Raw genomic sequence first — 17,881 nt, 5'->3', positions numbered from 1 at the left:
GCATATATAATGCTAACTCTGTTTTACAAAGAGTCAGATGTTCTTGCTTCAATTTAAGCACACAAAAGTATGTTGTTTGGAACATTCTCAAATCAATCAGTTTTTTTCTGGAGCCCTTGTCAGCTTAAATGCTGCTGTCAAATTCTAAGAAATTCTAATATTCAGGTTACCCCCCCCCCCCTCCCTCCCTCTCCCTCTCCCTGCCTCCCTTCATCCCTCCCTTAAATACTCTTACGCTTACTGTTATATTTTTAACTAGAAAAATGTAAGTGGCATGCATATTTACAATGCAAGCTCATGCAATCCACTAAAGAAGAGACAAACACAATCAGATCGACTTAAAAGCATAGACAGAAGAAAGAGAAAAAAATAATCCAACTGGCCATTTACGGTGTCAAACCATGTAAGAAATAAAACACGTTTAATTTGTGAATGAGATTTGTGAACTATATAGTGATATAAGACAGCCCTTTTCCAAATGATAGGCTGTAGAAATGATCCGTATGGCTCACACCCTGCTGAGAGGCCTCAGCTGCATGAAGAGAGTGCTACTGCTAATGCTAATCTACTGAATCCTGTTTACAAAATTAAATTAAACTTCCATTGGGATATAGCTTGTAAATGGATTGAAAAAAGAGAGAGGTTGAGTATTTGGAATGCATGGGAGAGACAATATTATGAAAAGGTGCACAACCAGTAACCAGTACTGCATGTTGTAAGTGAAAAAGAAAGAAATAAGTCAAGGAAGAGAACGGGGGAAAGTGTGTTCAGTAAGATAGCATTGGTAAATTCAAGCCCAATGGCAGCATAATTTTGTTCTCGTTTATGTGCCAGAGATTTTTCAAGCGGAACACCAAAGCCGAGCATGGCCTCTTTAACCAACATGACACAGACCGACAAATCCGCTTCACGTGACAGACTTCGGACTCATTTTCAGACCTAGAAACAGCCGTGGTAATCTCTGCATTATACAAGAGGTCAAAAAATGTAAAAAAATAAATAAATAAATAAAACAGTTGAGGGAAAACTCGAAACTGTTCTGTTTACTTTGGCCAAACACATATTGGAATTCAAAAAGGGCACCATTCAGCATCTGTTGCTGGACAGAGTCAAACTATGCTCAATCTCAGTGTGTTTCAGAACCACGGAGAGCTCTCATGTGATCTAATACAGCTCATGTTTCAACAGGAGATGTCAGAAGCTTTTTGTATACACATAGAAATTAAAGAAAAAAGTACATTTTAACTGGCCCCCTATAAAATCTTACCTTCTCTTTATTATGGAGTGTTTGTGTTCTGGTAAAAGTGTCTCCTCCATTAATACTGATCAGTTCTGCATCTGCAGGCGGATACTGCGTGGGGAAAACCACTACGTCACTCTTCAGTGTGTCCGAGCTAAAACACACGTCATACTGCTGAGTAGCTTTGGAGTAAGACCAGCTCCCGTCAGGGTGTGTGGTGATCATCGGGGCGCTGTACCTGCCCAAACTGCCGTCTGTCCTGTGGCATTTTACAGCTATCAAACTGATGAGGCTCAGTAAAAAGATGACGGACACACACACAATGGCGATCAGCAAATACAGATTTAAATCCGAGAAACTCTCCTCCTTTATCGGCGCATGTCTGAATGGGGTCTTGACGTCACCTGCGCTTTCAACAACCACAACATCAATAGACACAGTCGCTGACAGTGAGGGCTCTCCGTTATCACAAACCAAAATGACCAACGGGTGAGTTTTCAGGTCATTGTCACTCATTCTCCTCTTAGTCCTGATCTCCCCGCTGCTGGTTCCCATTCGGAACAGATTGTTTCCTTTGGGTTCAGAGATGTGGTAAGACAGCAGCGCATTGTAACCAGAATCTGCATCTACAGCCCTGATCTTGGCCACAAAGTAGCCCGCGTCAGCAGAATAGGGAATGTTCTCCGTGTTAACGGAACCGAGCTCGGAATAGGGCGCGAGAATCCCGGGACTGTTGTCATTCTCATCCAGGATAAAAACATTTACAGTCACGTTACTGCTGAGAGGAGGAACACCAGAGTCTGTGGCCTGAACTTTAAACTGGAATGTTTTGATCTCCTCATAGTTAAACGACTGCAAACTGTGTATATCTCCACTGTCAGAGTTTATGCTAACAACAGAATATGTAGTTCCAGATTTGTGAAGTGGTTCCAGTATTCCATAAGTAATTTTGGAATTTTCATCTAAATCTGGATCCCCAGCTGAAATAGTGTAAATGATTTGACCTTTAGGACCATTTTCTTTTACAAATACATTTATAACAGGATTTGGAAAACGTGGGGGATTGTCATTAACATCAGATACATAAACTGATAAAACGCGTATGGAAGAAAGAGGCGGAGTCCCTTCATCTGACGCCATGATTGTGACATTATATCGATCAACACGCTCTCTATCCAACGGCCCATCCACTACAAGAGAATAATAATTCTTGTACGATGACTGTAATTTAAAAGGAACATCACCTACCACTTTCCCGTGCGTATTCCCATTCTTTCCCGAGTCTTTGTCAGATATCATTATCAAAGCAACCGTTGTTTCTTTTTTAGCATCCTCCCTTACTGTGTTCACTTGTGACGTTAATGATATTTCGGGCTCGTTGTCGTTTATATCTAAAACCTCTACTAATATCTTACAGTGCGCAGACCGCGGACTCGCTCCTTTGTCTTTAGCCAGAGCATGAATCTCATAAGCATTGTGTTGCTCAAAATCCACACTGCCCTGCACTGAAATGACACCGGTAGCAGAATCCATTTTAAAAACTTTGTTTGTTTTGTCATCGCTGTCTTGGTGAACTAAAGAATAAATTATTTCACTATTTACACCCTCATCCAGATCAGTGGCATTCAGATTTATGACTAATGTTCCCATTGGTGCGTTCTCAAAAAGACGCACTTTGTAAAGAGCTTTACCAAACACGGGTGCGTTATCATTTATATCTTGTATATTTACGATTATCTGCATTGTTCCGGATCTTGGAGGTTTTCCTCCGTCTACAGCGGTCAGTGTGAGCTGGATCACCGCTTGTTTCTCTCGATCTAAAGCTTTCTGCAGCACTAACTCAGCAGACGCAGTCTGCTCTCCTCCGCTCTGTACATCCAGAGAGAAATGCTCATTCGGACTCAGTTTGTAGCTCTTTACCGAGTTCGCTCCAACATCAGGATCCGACGCTCTCGGCATCTGAAATCTGTCGCCAACAAAGGCATTCTCTGATATGTTAAATTCCTTAGACCTAACACGAAACGACGGAGCATTGTCATTAATGTCTAATATATTTATCTCAATGCGAAACAGGTTTAATGGACTATTAACAATGGCTTCTAAATTCACTGTACATTGCGGTGAGGCAGGACATAATTCCTCCCTGTCGATCCTTTCGCTGACGAACAGAACACCCGTTTTCAAATTAACCTCAAAATATTTCCTTCCCAAAACTGCAGGGATGTGAAATCCGCGTGATTCCAGTTCTTGGATATTCAAATTAAGATCCTTTGCGATATTTCCAACAAATGTCCCTGTGTTCACCTCCTCTGAAATGGAGTATGCGATCTGGGCTGAAGCCAAAGACACCAAGCGCAGCAAAACCAGACAAATAACAGTCCCGCAGAGAAGAATTATACTAGCCATTACGCATCTATTTTGTAAACTCCACCAATCGCTGCAAAAAAAATATTGACAAAACAGCTCCCATTCTTTGGTTGTATTCCACTATATTTGTTTCTATGCATGCAGCCATGAAGACGAAATAGAACAAAGCGCATGAGTGAGGAAGGCGCTCAAGTAAGGACGAGGAGGAGCCAATGTGGGCGCGCTCGAATGTTGCAAAACACTATACTGACACCAAGTGGCTTCGGAGAGAGAACTAGGCTATAACATGAAAAGAAAACAAAACAAATATTTACTGGTTTCTTTAGGGACAGTACAAAACATTTGTATTCGGTTTTACATTTTAAAGACGTGTGATTAAAAAAAAAAAAAAAAAAAAAAAAAAAAAAAAACATTAGGCTATGTCATTTCTTACCTTCTCTTTATTAGGGAGTGTTTGTGTTCTGGTAAAAGTGTCTCCTCCATTAATACTGATCAGTTCTGCATCTGCAGGCGGATACTGCGCGGGGAAAACCACTACGTCACTCTTCAGTGTGTCCGAGCTAAAACACACGTCATACTGCTGAGTAGCTTTGGAGTAAGACCAGCTCCCGTCAGGGTGTGTGGTGATCATCGGGGCGCTGTACCTGCCCAAACTGCCGTCTGTCCTGTGGCATTTTACAGCTATCAAACTGATAAGGCTCAGTAAAAAGATGACGGACACACACACAATGGCGATCAGCAAATACAGATTTAAATCCGAGAAACTCTCCTCCTTTATCGGCGCATGTCTGAATGGGGTCTTGACGTCACCTGCGCTTTCAACAACCACGACATCAATAGACACAGTCGCTGACAGTGAGGGCTCTCCGTTATCACAAACCAAAATGACCAACGGGTGAGTTTTCAGGTCATTGTCACTCATTCTCCTCTTAGTCCTGATCTCCCCGCTGCTGGTTCCCATTCGGAACAGATTGTTTCCTTTGGGTTCAGAGATGTGGTAAGACAGCAGCGCATTGTAACCAGAATCTGCATCTACAGCCCTGATCTTGGCCACAAAGTAGCCCGCGTCAGCAGAATAGGGAATGTTCTCCGTGTTAACGGAACCGAGCTCGGAATAGGGAGCGAGAATCCCGGGACTGTTGTCATTCTCATCCAGGATAAAAACATTTACAGTCACGTTACTGCTGAGAGGAGGAACACCAGAGTCTGTGGCCTGAACTTTAAACTGAAATGTTTTGATCTCCTCATAGTTAAACGTCTGTAAACTGTGTATATCTCCACTGTCAGAGTTTATGTTGATCATGGATGTTACCGGGCCGCTTTTAGAGCTTTCTAGTAAAGAATATGTTATCCGGGCATTATCACCTACATCAGGATCTAAAGCAGAGACTGTATGAATAACAGCTCCAATCTGACTGTTCTCTTTCACATAAACATTAATGACGGGCTCTGGGAAGCGCGGCGCGTTGTCATTCACATCAGAAACGTGTACAGCAATGACACTGGTGCTGGAGAGAGGCGGAGTCCCTTCATCAGTAGCTGTGATGGTCACGTTATACTCGGACGCGCGCTCTCTGTCTAGGGGACCGTTAACAACTAATGTATAATAATTCTTGTACGAGTTCTGAACTTTAAAAGGAACCGATCCCTGAATCTTTAAGGTTACCTGTCCGTTTTTACCAGCATCATTATCAGTTACAGTTATCATCCCAACCATTGTGTCAATCGGAGCATCTTCTTTTACAGTGCTCACTAAAGACGTCACAGATATCACCGGTATGTTGTCATTCACATCCACAACCTCGACTAATACTTTACAGTGTGCCGCTTTCGGATTATAACCTCTATCTTTTGCTTGTATTCGGAGTTCAATTACATTCCTCTGCTCATAATCGACATCTTTTTGCACAGAAATTTCACCTGTTTCAGGGTTTATCGAAAATGCATCGACATTTTTGTCATTGTTGTGATTCACTATTGAATAAATGATTTCACCGTTCACACCCTCATCTAAATCAACAGCTTTAACAGTAATCACGTGAGTACCACGTTCTGCATTCTCAATGCTTTTGCCTTTATACAGAGACTTACTGAAAACAGGAATATTATCATTAACATCTACAACGTTAACAATGATCTCTGTTGTACCGGATTTAGGAGGTTTTCCTCCGTCTACAGCGGTCAGTGTGAGCTGGATCACAGACTGTTTCTCTCGATCTAAAGCTTTCTGCAGCACTAACTCAGCAGACACACTCTGATCTCCACCGCCCTGAACATCCAGAGAGAAATGCTCGTTCGGACTCACTTTGTAGCTCTTTAAAGAGTTACTGCCCACATCTGCGTCAAACGCGCTCTGTAATGGAAACCTCTCCCCTGGAATAGCGGATTCTGTAATATTTAGATTTGCTATTGATGTCCGAAATGCGGGTGCATTATCATTAATGTCAACAACATTTATTTCAAATCTGTAAATATTCAATGGAGAGCTAATCATGGCTTCTAAAGACAGCGAACATTTAATATTCTGCTCGCATATTTCTTCTCGATCTATTCTTTCTCTGACATGGAGAATTCCAGTTTTTGTATTTACATCGAAATACCTCTTGTTCGGTCCCGGAACTAAATGAAACCCTCGTACCTCGAGATCTTGAATATTCAGATTAAAATCCTTCACCAAATTCCCAACTGTAGTTCCTGGGTTTGCTTCCTCAGACACGGAATAGACAAACTGTCCGCTGGTTATATTCCAAAGCCGACACAGAAAGTACACAGAAAGCCAAAACCGAAATGTTGATTGCCGTTTGGATTCCATTGCCTCTTAGCCTTCTGGATACGACAAAATCATAAAAATCCGATAGCATAGTCGCTGAGGAAACGTTCAAACGAAACCACGCAGTACAGCAGCTTCCCGACACAATGGCGAATTCTGAACAAAGCCTCTGCTCGGGAAGCTACAAAATGAGGAGGAGCTTATAGTGGAGTTATGGGAATTCTCCTGTAAAATGGAAGGCTAGTGACATCGTGTGGACAACTGCAAACTCTGTTTCTTCAAAAAATATAATAACATATTTGATCTGCTTAATCTATCAATTATAAGAGCATGGAATTAAAACAAAGTTGATGTCTAAAATGGTTAAAGTGTCCACATCATTCTGGCTGTAGGTATAACAATGGCATCGGACGCATACTGAACTAATAACTACAAAATGAAATCTAAAAAAAAAATGAACTTACAAGACAGGATAAGAAGACACGGAACTGAAATATAAGTTTATGGCAATATCGGATAAAAGCTGCAACCCGATCACACTAAATGCGTCTCTATAGCACGCAGTGTGTATATCGTGCAATTTTTTACGCGAAAATTAGTTTTTACGTGCATAGGATACGCATGGGTAGGTTAGGGTAGGTTTATTAGTGGTTTGGGGTGCGTGTGCATTATACGTTTGGTTCGGATTAGTGGTGTGGATTGCATTTGTATTACACACAATGAAGTGCGTATCAAATGCATGCAAAAACTCCGAATCATCTGCGCGTAAAAAACTAATTCCCGCGTATAAATTGCATGATAAACACCATGCGTGCTATAGAGACGCATTTACGTGAGAACAGGCTGAAATAGCAGTTGATTTCATAGAGCATTTGCGTTTTCAGTACCGCGGACAGCGTCAGTGGAAAACACGATAACACTGCACTATAAACCTGTGCGCAACGAGAATAAAAGAGTTTGTGGACAAAAGGGTAATGGTTATAATTAATCCCCTCTCGGTCTTAATCTAAAATAAATAATGAATGAACACGAATAATTCAAGAAATTGCAGGTCCAAAATAAATCGAACTGAATAATTTGTTTTACTAACTTTTCATAAAAAAATGTCTTACCTTCTCTTTATTGGGGAGTGTTTGTGTTCGGGTAAAAGTGTCTCCTCCATTAATACTGATCAGTTCTGCATCTGCAGGCGGAAATTGCGCCGGGAAAACCACTACGTCACTCTTCAGTGTGTCCGAGCTAAAACACACGTCATACTGCTGAGTAGCTTTGGAGTAAGACCAGCTCCCGTCAGGGTGTGTGGTGATCATCGGGGCGCTGTACCTGCCCAAACTGCCGTCTGTCCTGTGGCATTTTACAGCTATCAAACTGATGAGGCTCAGTAAAAAGATGACGGACACACACACAATGGCGATCAGCAAATACAGATTTAAATCCGAGAAACTCTCCTCCTTTATCGGCGCATGTCTGAATGGGGTCTTGACGTCACCTGCGCTTTCAACAACCACAACATCAATAGACACAGTCGCTGACAGTGAGGGCTCTCCGTTATCACAAACCAAAATGACCAACGGGTGAGTTTTCAGGTCATTGTCACTCATTCTCCTCTTAGTCCTGATCTCCCCGCTGCTGGTTCCCATTCGGAACAGATTGTTTCCTTTGGGTTCAGAGATGTGGTAAGACAGCAGCGCATTGTAACCAGAATCTGCATCTACAGCCCTGATCTTGGCCACAAAGTAGCCCGCGTCAGCAGAATAGGGAATGTTCTCCGTGTTAACGGAACCGAGCTCGGAATAGGGCGCGAGAATCCCGGGACTGTTGTCATTCTCATCCAGGATAAAAACATTTACAGTCACGTTACTGCTGAGAGGAGGAACACCAGAGTCTGTGGCCTGAACTTTAAACTGAAATGTTTTGATCTCCTCATAGTTAAACGTCTGTAAACTGTGTATATCTCCACTGTCAGAGTTTATGTTGATCATGGATGTTACCGGGCCGCGTTTAGAGCTTTCTAGTAAAGAATATGTTATCCGGGCATTATCACCTACATCAGGATCTAAAGCAGAGACTGTATGAATAACAGCTCCAATCTGACTGTTCTCTTTCACATAAACATTAATGACGGGCTCTGGAAAGCGCGGCGCGTTGTCATTCACATCAGAAACGTGTACAGCAATGACACTGGTGCTGGAGAGAGGCGGAGTCCCTTCATCAGTAGCTGTGATGGTCACGTTATACTCGGACGCGCGCTCTCTGTCTAGAGGACCGTTAACAACTAATGTATAATAATTCTTGTACGAGTTCTGAACTTTAAAAGGAACAGATCCCTGAATCTTTAAGGTTACCTGCCCGTTTTTACCAGCATCATTATCAGTTACAGTTATCATCCCAACCATTGTGTCAATCGGAGCATCTTCTATTACAGTATTAAGCAACGATGTTACAGAGATTTTTGGAACATTATCGTTAATATCTACAATTTCCAGTAGCACTTTACAAAGAGATGCTCTTGGTGTATGCCCTTTATCTTTCGCCTGCACGCGGAGCTCAACAGCATTTTGTTTTTCATAATCCACATCACCTTTCACAGTAATCTCGCCAGTTTCCGGATTTATTGAAAATGAATCGACGTTTTTGTCATTATCGTGGTTAACTAAAGCATAAACAATCTGACCATTTACGCCCCCATCTGGGTCGCTGGCCTGAACTGTAATAATGGAAGTACCCGGCGGCGCGTTTTCATTTACGCGAGCTTTATACAACTGTTTACTGAAAACAGGAATGTTATCGTTTACATCTTCAACATTTACAATAATCTGCATTGTTCCTGATCTTGGAGGTTTCCCTCCGTCTACAGCGGTCAGTGTGAGCTGGATCACAGGCTGTTTCTCTCGATCTAAAGCTTTCTGCAGAACTAACTCAGCAGAAATTCTCTGCTTTCCTGCGCTCTGTACATCGAGAGAAAAGTGTTCATTTGGACTCAGCTTGTAGCTCTTTACTGAATTACTGCCCACATCTGCGTCAAACGCGCTTGGTAAAGCGAACTGCTCCCCTGGAAAAGCGGATTCAGAAATATTTAGGGTTGTCTTTGAGGTACGAAATATTGGTGGGTTATCATTGATATCTAGCACGTTTATCTCAAATCTATATATATTCAAAGGGGAGTTAACAATTGCTTCCAGAGGTAATGAACACTTCACATTCTGTTCGCAAAGCTCCTCTCGGTCTATTCTCTCCTTAACGTGAAGAACACCCGTCTTTAAATTCAGATCGAAATACCTTCCGTTGTTCTCCGACACAATTTGAAATCCACGTCTTTCAATGTCCTGCAGATTCAAGTTAAAATCCTTAGCTAAATTTCCAACTGTCGTGCCTGGGTTTGCCTCCTCCGATATGGAATACACAATCTGCCCATATGTAAAAATCCCACAGCGAAGAAAGACACCGAAAAATATCCAGCATTTGAAAATACGTCCTTCTGTTAACGCCATTTTACAAAATCACTGTTACGCAAGTTAAATCACTGAAATCCTCCCGCATGTCTGTAAAATGTTCCTGCTAAATCCACGAGTGGACTGTATCCGAGGACAATGGCGGACGACTAACAAAGCCCGTGTGCAGGACGAACGAATAAGGAAAATAAGGAGGAGCCTCGCCATGTCATGAAAGCTCACACAACAGTCAGATACTGACATCGCGCGGACACATTTGACCATCACATCAACAAATCTACTGCAAAATATTCTGTTTTAAGTTATCATAAAATGTCAAATAAATAAACTGTAATTATATCATTACTTCTATAAATAATCAATCAGAATAAAATAGTTCTATAGAAAAATGGTTTAAAACTGTTTCAACTGTATGGCAAATAAACGAATTATTTAAAGGGTGAATTAAAATATTACTTGAACACCACAAAGACCCACAGACATATATTGATATTCAGAACATTATGGGAAAAATGTTTAAAAATGAAACGCGTATAAACAGAGTAAGCTTGCGATGCAAACCATTTACAGTATAAAGCAGCATGTGCGTTTTGGTAAATGTGTCACCTCGTGCCAAAATAAGTTTCTTTTTCTTTTAAACTGTATTGCGCAATATAAAAGTTATCATTCCAACAATGTGGGAAAATAGAAACATGAGACGTTTAATGTCTGATACACCGTGACAAATATCTGCTAGGACGGGCGGTGTTCAGTACCATGAACAGCTCCAATTCCACTTTAACAATAAACCATGTAGAACAACGCTTGCCCACTATGCAATAAATACACAAGTTCCATGTTTTACGCGCACTCTAAAAAAAGCTACAAACAGCTGCAACTCGATCACACTAAATGCGATCACTCTCTAGCACAGTGTGTTTATCGTGCAGTTTATACGCGAAAATTAGTTTTTACGTGCATAGGAAGGATACGCATGGGTAGGTTAGGGTAGGTTAAGTAGTGGTTTGGGGTGCGTGTGTATTGTACGATTGGGTCGGATTAGTGGTGTGGGGTGCGTGTGTATTACACGCAATGAAGTGCGTATCAAATGCACGCGAAAACTGCGTATCGTAAAAACTCATTTTCGCGTAAAAATTGCACGATAAACACAATGCGTGCTATAGAGACGCATTTACGTGAGAACAGGCTGATATTTGATATTTAAAAAAAAAATGTCTACCCAAATAATTAAGACTGACAACAGAGAGGATGCCAGTTAGACATCGAAATCAGAGCAAAGACTTCTTTCACCAATACAACAAAATATGTATTAACTTATCTTACCTTCTCTTTATTAGGAAGTGTTTGTGTTCTGGTAAAAGTGTCTCCTCCATTAATACTGATCAGTTCTGCATCTGCAGGCGGATACTGCGCGGGGAAAACCACTACGTCACTCTTCAGTGTGTCCGAGCTAAAACACACGTCATACTGCTGAGTAGCTTTGGAGTAAGACCAGCTCCCGTCAGGGTGTGTGGTGATCATCGGGGCGCTGTACCTGCCCAAACTGCCGTCTGTCCTGTGGCATTTTACAGCTATCAAACTGATGAGGCTCAGTAAAAAGATGACGGACACACACACAATGGCGATCAGCAAATACAGATTTAAATCCGAGAAACTCTCCTCCTTTATCGGCGCATGTCTGAATGGGGTCTTGACGTCACCTGCGCTTTCAACAACCACGACATCAATAGACACAGTCGCTGACAGTGAGGGCTCTCCGTTATCACAAACCAAAATGACCAACGGGTGAGTTTTCAGGTCATTGTCACTCATTCTCCTCTTAGTCCTGATCTCCCCGCTGCTGGCTCCCATTCGGAACAGATTGTTTCCTTTGGGTTCAGAGATGTGGTAAGACAGCAGCGCATTGTAACCAGAATCTGCATCTACAGCCCTGATCTTGGCCACAAAGTAGCCCGCGTCAGCAGAATAGGGAATGTTCTCCGTGTTAACGGAACCGAGCTCGGAATAGGGCGCGAGAATCCCGGGACTGTTGTCATTCTCATCCAGGATAAAAACATTGACAGTCACGTTACTGCTGAGAGGAGGAACACCAGAGTCTGTGGCCTGAACTTTAAACTGAAATGTTTTGATCTCCTCATAGTTAAACGTCTGTAAACTGTGTATATCTCCACTGTCAGAGTTTATGTTGATCATGGATGTTACCGGGCCGCTTTTAGAGCTTTCTAGTAAAGAATATGTTATCCGGGCATTATCACCTACATCAGGATCTAAAGCAGAGACTGTATGAATAACAGCTCCAATCTGACTGTTCTCTTTCACATAAACATTAATGACGGGCTCTGGAAAGCGCGGCGCGTTGTCATTCACATCAGAAACGTGTACAGCAATGACACTGGTGCTGGAGAGAGGCGGAGTCCCTTCATCAGTAGCTGTGATGGTCACGTTATACTCGGACGCGCGCTCTCTGTCTAGAGGGCCGTTAACAACTAATGTATAATAATTCTTGTACGAGTTCTGAACTTTAAAAGGAACAGATCCCGGAATTTTTAAGGTTACCTGTCCGTTTTTACCAGCATCATTATCAGTTACAGTTATCATCCCAACCATTGTGTCAATCGGAGCATCTTCTTTTACAGAGTTAACCAACGATGTTACAGAGATTTTTGGAACATTATCGTTAATATCTACAATTTCCAGTAGCACTTTACAAAGAGACGCTCTTGGTTTATGCCCTTTATCTTTCGCCTGCACGCGGAGCTCCACAGCATTTTTTCTTTCATAATCCACATCACCTTTCACAGTAATCTCGCCAGTTTCCGGGTTTATTGAAAATGAATCTACGTTTTTATCATTATTGTGGTTAACTAAAGCATAAACAATCTGACTATTTACGCCCTCGTCTGGGTCGCTGGCCTGAACTGTAATAATGGAAGTACCCGGCGGCGCGTTTTCATTTACGCGAGCTTTATACAACGGTTTACTGAAAACAGGAATGTTATCGTTTACATCTTCAACATTTACTAGTATCTGCATTGTTCCTGATCTTGGAGGTTTTCCTCCGTCTACAGCGGTCAGTGTGAGCTGGATCACAGGCTGTTTCTCTCGATCTAAAGCTTTCTGCAGCACTAACTCAGCAGACACACTCTGATCTCCACCGCCCTGAACATCCAGAGAAAAGTGTTCATTCGGACTCAGCTTGTAGCTCTTTACTGAATTACTGCCCACATCTGCGTCAAACGCGCTTGGTAAAGCGAACTGCTCCCCTGGAATAGCTAACTCCGTAATGTTTATTGTTTTCAGTGAGTTACGAAATATTGGTGGGTTATCATTGATATCTAGTACGTTTATCTCAAATCTGTATATATTCAAAGGGGAGTTAACAATTGCTTCCAGAGGTAATGAACACTTCACATTCTGTTCGCATAGCTCCTCTCGGTCTACTCTCTCCTTAACGTGAAGAACACCCGTCTTTAAATTCAAATCGAAATACCTTCCGTTGTTCTCCGACACAATTTGAAATCCACGTCTTTCAATGTCCTGTAGATTCAAGTTAAAATCCTTAGCTAAATTTCCAACTGTCGTGCCTGGGTTTGCCTCCTCCGATATGGAATACACAATCTGCCCATATGTAAAAATCCCACTGCGAAGAAAGACACCGAAAAATATCCAGCATTTGAAAATACGTCCTTCTGTTAACGCCATTTTACAAAATCACTGTTACGCAAGTTAAATCACAGAAATCCTCCCGCATGTCTGTAAAATGTTCCTGCTAAATCCTCGAGTGGACTGTATCCGAGGACAATGGCGGACGACTAACAAAGCCCGTGTGCAGGACGAACGAAGAAGGAAAATAAGGAGGAGCCTCGCCATGTCATGAAAGCTCACACAACAGTCAGATACTGACATCGCGCGGACACATTTGACCATCACATCAACAAATCTACAGCGAAATGTTATCCGTTTTAAGTGATTACAAAATGTCAAATAAATAAATAAACTGTAATTATATAATTACTTCTATAAATAATCAACCAGAATAAAATAGTTCTATAGAAAAATGGTTTAAAACTGTTTCAATTGTATGGCAAATAAACGAATTATTTAAAAGGTCAATTAAAATATTACTTGAACACCACAAAGACCCACGGAAATAACATTATACTTAGAACATTATGGGACATTTTTTTGAAGATGAAACGCGAGTAAAGAGAGTAAGTTCGCGATGCAAACCATTTACAGTAAGCAGCATGTGCGTTTTGGTAAATGTGTCACCTCGTGCCAAAATAAGTTTTTTTTTTTTTACCTGTATTGCGCAATATAAAAGTTATCATTCCAACAATGTGGGGAAACAGAAACATGAGACGTTTCATGTCTGATACACCGTGACAAATATCTGCAATTTGGACAGGCGGTGTTCAGTACCATGAACAGCTCCAATTCCACTTTAACAATAAACCATGTAGAACAACGCTTGCCCACTATGCAATAAATACACAAGTTCCATGTTTTACGCGCACTCTAAAAAAAGCTACAAATATTTGCCACCCGATCACACTAAATGCGTCTCTATAGCACGCAGTGTATTTATCGTGCAACTTATACGCGATAATGAGTTTTTACGTGCATAGGATACGCATGGGTAGGTTAGGGTATGTTTAGTAGCCTAGTGGTGTGGGGTGCGTGTGTATTACACGCAATGAAGTGCGTATCAAATGCACGCGAAAACTGCGCATCCCAAAAACTCATTTTCGCGTATACATTGCACGATAAACACACTGCGTGCTATGGAGACGCATTTACGTGAGAACAAGCTGATATTTGATATACAAAAAAATGTCTACACAAATAAATAAGACTGACAAGAGAGGATGCCAGTTAGACATCGAAATCAGAGCAAAGACTTCTTTCACCAATACAACAAAATATGTATTAACTTATCTTACCTTCTCTTTATTAGGAAGTGTTTGTGTTCTGGTAAAAGTGTCTCCTCCATTAATACTGATCAGTTCTGCATCTGCAGGCGGATACTGCGCGGGGAAAACCACTACGTCACTCTTCAGTGTGTCCGAGCTAAAACACACGTCATACTGCTGAGTAGCTTTGGAGTAAGACCAGCTCCCGTCAGGGTGTGTGGTGATCATCGGGGCGCTGTACCTGCCCAAACTGCCGTCTGTCCTGTGGCATTTTACAGCTATCAAACTGATGAGGCTCAGTAAAAAGATGGCGGACACACACACAATGGCGATCAGCAAATACAGATTTAAATCCGAGAAACTCTCCTCCTTTATCGGCGCATGTCTGAATGGAGTCTTGACGTCACCTGCGCTTTCAACAACCACGACATCAATAGACACAGTCGCTGACAGTGAGGGCTCTCCGTTATCACAAACCAAAATGACCAACGGGTGAGTTTTCAGGTCATTGTCACTCATTCTCCTCTTAGTCCTGATCTCCCCGCTGCTGGTTCCCATTCGGAACAGATTGTTTCCTTTGGGTTCAGAGATGTGGTAAGACAGCAGCGCATTGTAACCAGAATCTGCATCTACAGCCCTGATCTTGGCCACAAAGTAGCCCGCGTCAGCAGAATAGGGAATGTTCTCCGTGTTAACGGAACCGAGCTCGGAATAGGGCGCGAGAATCCCGGGACTGTTGTCATTCTCATCCAGGATAAAAACATTTACAGTCACGTTACTGCTGAGAGGAGGAACACCAGAGTCTGTGGCCTGAACTTTAAACTGAAATGTTTTGATCTCCTCATAGTTAAACGTCTGTAAACTGTGTATATCTCCACTGTCAGAGTTTATGTTGATCATGGATGTTACCGGGCCGCTTTTAGAGCTTTCTAGTAAAGAATATGTTATCCGGGCATTATCACCTACATCAGGATCTAAAGCAGAGACTGTATGAATAACAGCTCCAATCTGACTGTTCTCTTTCACATACACATTAATGACGGACTCTGGAAAGCGCGGCGCGTTGTCATTCACATCAGAAACGTGTACAGCAATGACACTGGTGCTGGAGAGAGGCGGAGTCCCTTCATCAGTAGCTGTGATGGTCACGTTATACTCGGACGCGCGCTCTCTGTCTAGAGGACCGTTTACCACTAGAGAATAATAATTCTTGTACGAGTTCTGAACTTTAAATGGAACAGATCCCTGAATCTTTAAGGTTACCTGTCCGTTTTTACCAGCATCATTATCAGTTACAGTTATCATCCCAACCATTGTGTCAATCGGAGCATCTTCTTTTACAGAATTAACCAACGATGTTACAGAGATTTTTGGAACATTATCGTTAATATCTACAATTTCCAGCAGAACTTTACAAAGAGACGCTCTTGGTTTATGTCCTTTATCTTTCCCCTGCACGCGGAGCTCCACAGCATTTTGTCTTTCATAATCCACATCACCTTTCACAGTAATCTCGCCAGTTTCCGGGTTTATTGAAAATGAATCGACGTTTTTATCATCATCGTGGTTAACCAAAGCATAAAGAATCTGACTATTTACGCCCTCATCTGGGTCGCTGGCCTGAACTGTAATAATGGAAGTACCCGGCGGCGCGTTTTCATTTACGCGAGCTTTATACAACGGTTTACTGAAAACAGGAATGTTATCGTTTACATCTTCGACATTTACAATAATCTGCATTGTTCCTGATCTTGGAGGTTTCCCTCCGTCTACAGCGGTCAGTGTGAGCTGGATCACAGGCTGTTTCTCTCGATCTAAAGCTTTCTGCAGAACTAACTCAGCAGAAATTCTCTGCTTCCCTGCGCTCTGTACATCCAGAGAAAAGTGTTCATTCGGACTCAGCTTGTAGCTCTTTACTGAATTACTGCCCACATCTGCGTCAAACGCGCTTGGTAAACCGAACTGCTCCCCTGGAAAAGCGGATTCAGAAATATTTAGGGTTGTCTTTGAGGTACGAAATATTGGTGGGTTATCATTAATATCTAGTACGTTTATCTCAAATCTATATATATTCAAAGGGGAGTTAACAATTGCTTCCAGAGGTAATGAACACTTCACATTCTGTTCGCATAGCTCCTCTCGGTCTATTCTCTCCTTAACGTGAAGAACACCAGTCTTTAAATTCAAATCGAAATACCTTCCGTTGTTCTCCGACACAATTTGAAATCCACGTCTTTCAATGTCCTGTAGATTCAAGTTAAAATCCTTAGCTAAATTTCCAAATGTTGTGCCTGGGTTTGCCTCCTCCGATATGGAATACACAATCTGCCCATATGTAAAAATCCCACAGCGAAGAAAGACACCGAAAAATATCCAGCATTTGAAAATACGTCCTTCTGTTAACGCCATTTTACTAAATCACTGTTACGCAAGTTAAATCACTGAAATCCTCCCGCATGTCTGTAAAATGTTCCTGCTAAATCCACGAGTGGACTGTATCCGAGGACAATGGCGGACGACTAACAAAGCCCGTGTGCAGGACGAACGAAGAAGGAAAATAAGGAGGAGCCTCGCCATGTCATGAAAGCTCACACAACAGTCAGATACTGACATCGCGCGGACACATTTGACCATCACATCAACAAATCTACTGCAAAATATTCTCTGTTTTAAGTTATCATAAAATGTCAAATAAATAAACTGTAATTATATCATTACTTCTATAAATAATCAATCAGAATAAAATAGTTCTATAGAAAAATGGTTTAAAACTGTTTCAACTGTATGGCAAATAAACTAATTATTTAAAGGGTCAATTAAAATATTACTTGAACACCACAAAGACCCACAGACATATATTGATATTCAGAACATTATGGGAAAAATGTTTAAAGATGAAACGCGTGTAAACAGAGTAAGCTTGCGATGCAAACCATTTACAGTATTAAGCAGCATGTGCGTTTTGGTAAATGTGTCACCTCGTACCAAAATAAGTTTCTTTTTCTTTTAAACTGTATTGCGCAATATAAAAGTTATCATTCCAACAATGTGGGGAAACTGAAACATGAGACGTTTAATGTCTGATACACCGTGACAAATATCTGCTAGGACGGGCGGTGTTCAGTACCATGAACAGCTC

General features: G+C 41.7%; 3 protein-coding genes across 9 annotated transcripts in view; all 3 read right to left on the bottom strand.

The window, feature by feature from the left end:
- The window catches only part of LOC307008668 (protocadherin alpha-C2-like), a gene marked incomplete at its 5' end in the record, with an annotated part of 159,621 nt that overhangs the window by 38,904 nt on the left and 102,836 nt on the right, over positions 1 to 17,881 (bottom strand). For 2 of the 7 annotated variants that reach the window (XM_079631664.1, XM_079631667.1), the window contains one exon: positions 4,041 to 6,481. The exons of 2 other annotated variants lie outside the window; for them this stretch is intronic. In XM_079631664.1, the coding sequence (XP_079487790.1) occupies positions 4,041 to 6,419 (2,379 nt within the window). Of the gene's footprint in view, positions 1 to 1,267; positions 3,772 to 4,040; positions 6,482 to 7,489; positions 9,958 to 17,881 lie in introns of those variants that run through there. 3 more of the 7 variants (XM_079631668.1, XM_079631665.1, XM_079631669.1) reach the window with 3 other exon arrangements.
- On the bottom strand, positions 11,144 to 13,531 carry LOC307008676 (protocadherin alpha-3-like; the record flags this gene model as incomplete). Its single annotated transcript, XM_079631681.1, has 1 exon — positions 11,144 to 13,531. One exon carries the CDS (start codon positions 13,529 to 13,531, stop codon positions 11,144 to 11,146), a length of 2,388 nt encoding a protein of 795 aa, XP_079487807.1.
- LOC307008677 (protocadherin alpha-3-like) lies at positions 14,137 to 17,184 on the bottom strand. Its single transcript, XM_079631682.1, has one exon. It carries the CDS (start codon positions 17,149 to 17,151, stop codon positions 14,764 to 14,766), a length of 2,388 nt encoding a protein of 795 aa, XP_079487808.1. The 5' UTR covers positions 17,152 to 17,184; the 3' UTR covers positions 14,137 to 14,763.

Source organism: Phoxinus phoxinus (genome assembly GCF_949152265.1).
Source record: "Phoxinus phoxinus genome assembly, chromosome: 12".
Lineage (NCBI taxonomy): Eukaryota > Metazoa > Chordata > Actinopteri > Cypriniformes > Leuciscidae > Phoxinus > Phoxinus phoxinus.
This window is presented reverse-complemented; position numbering and strand designations above follow the sequence as displayed.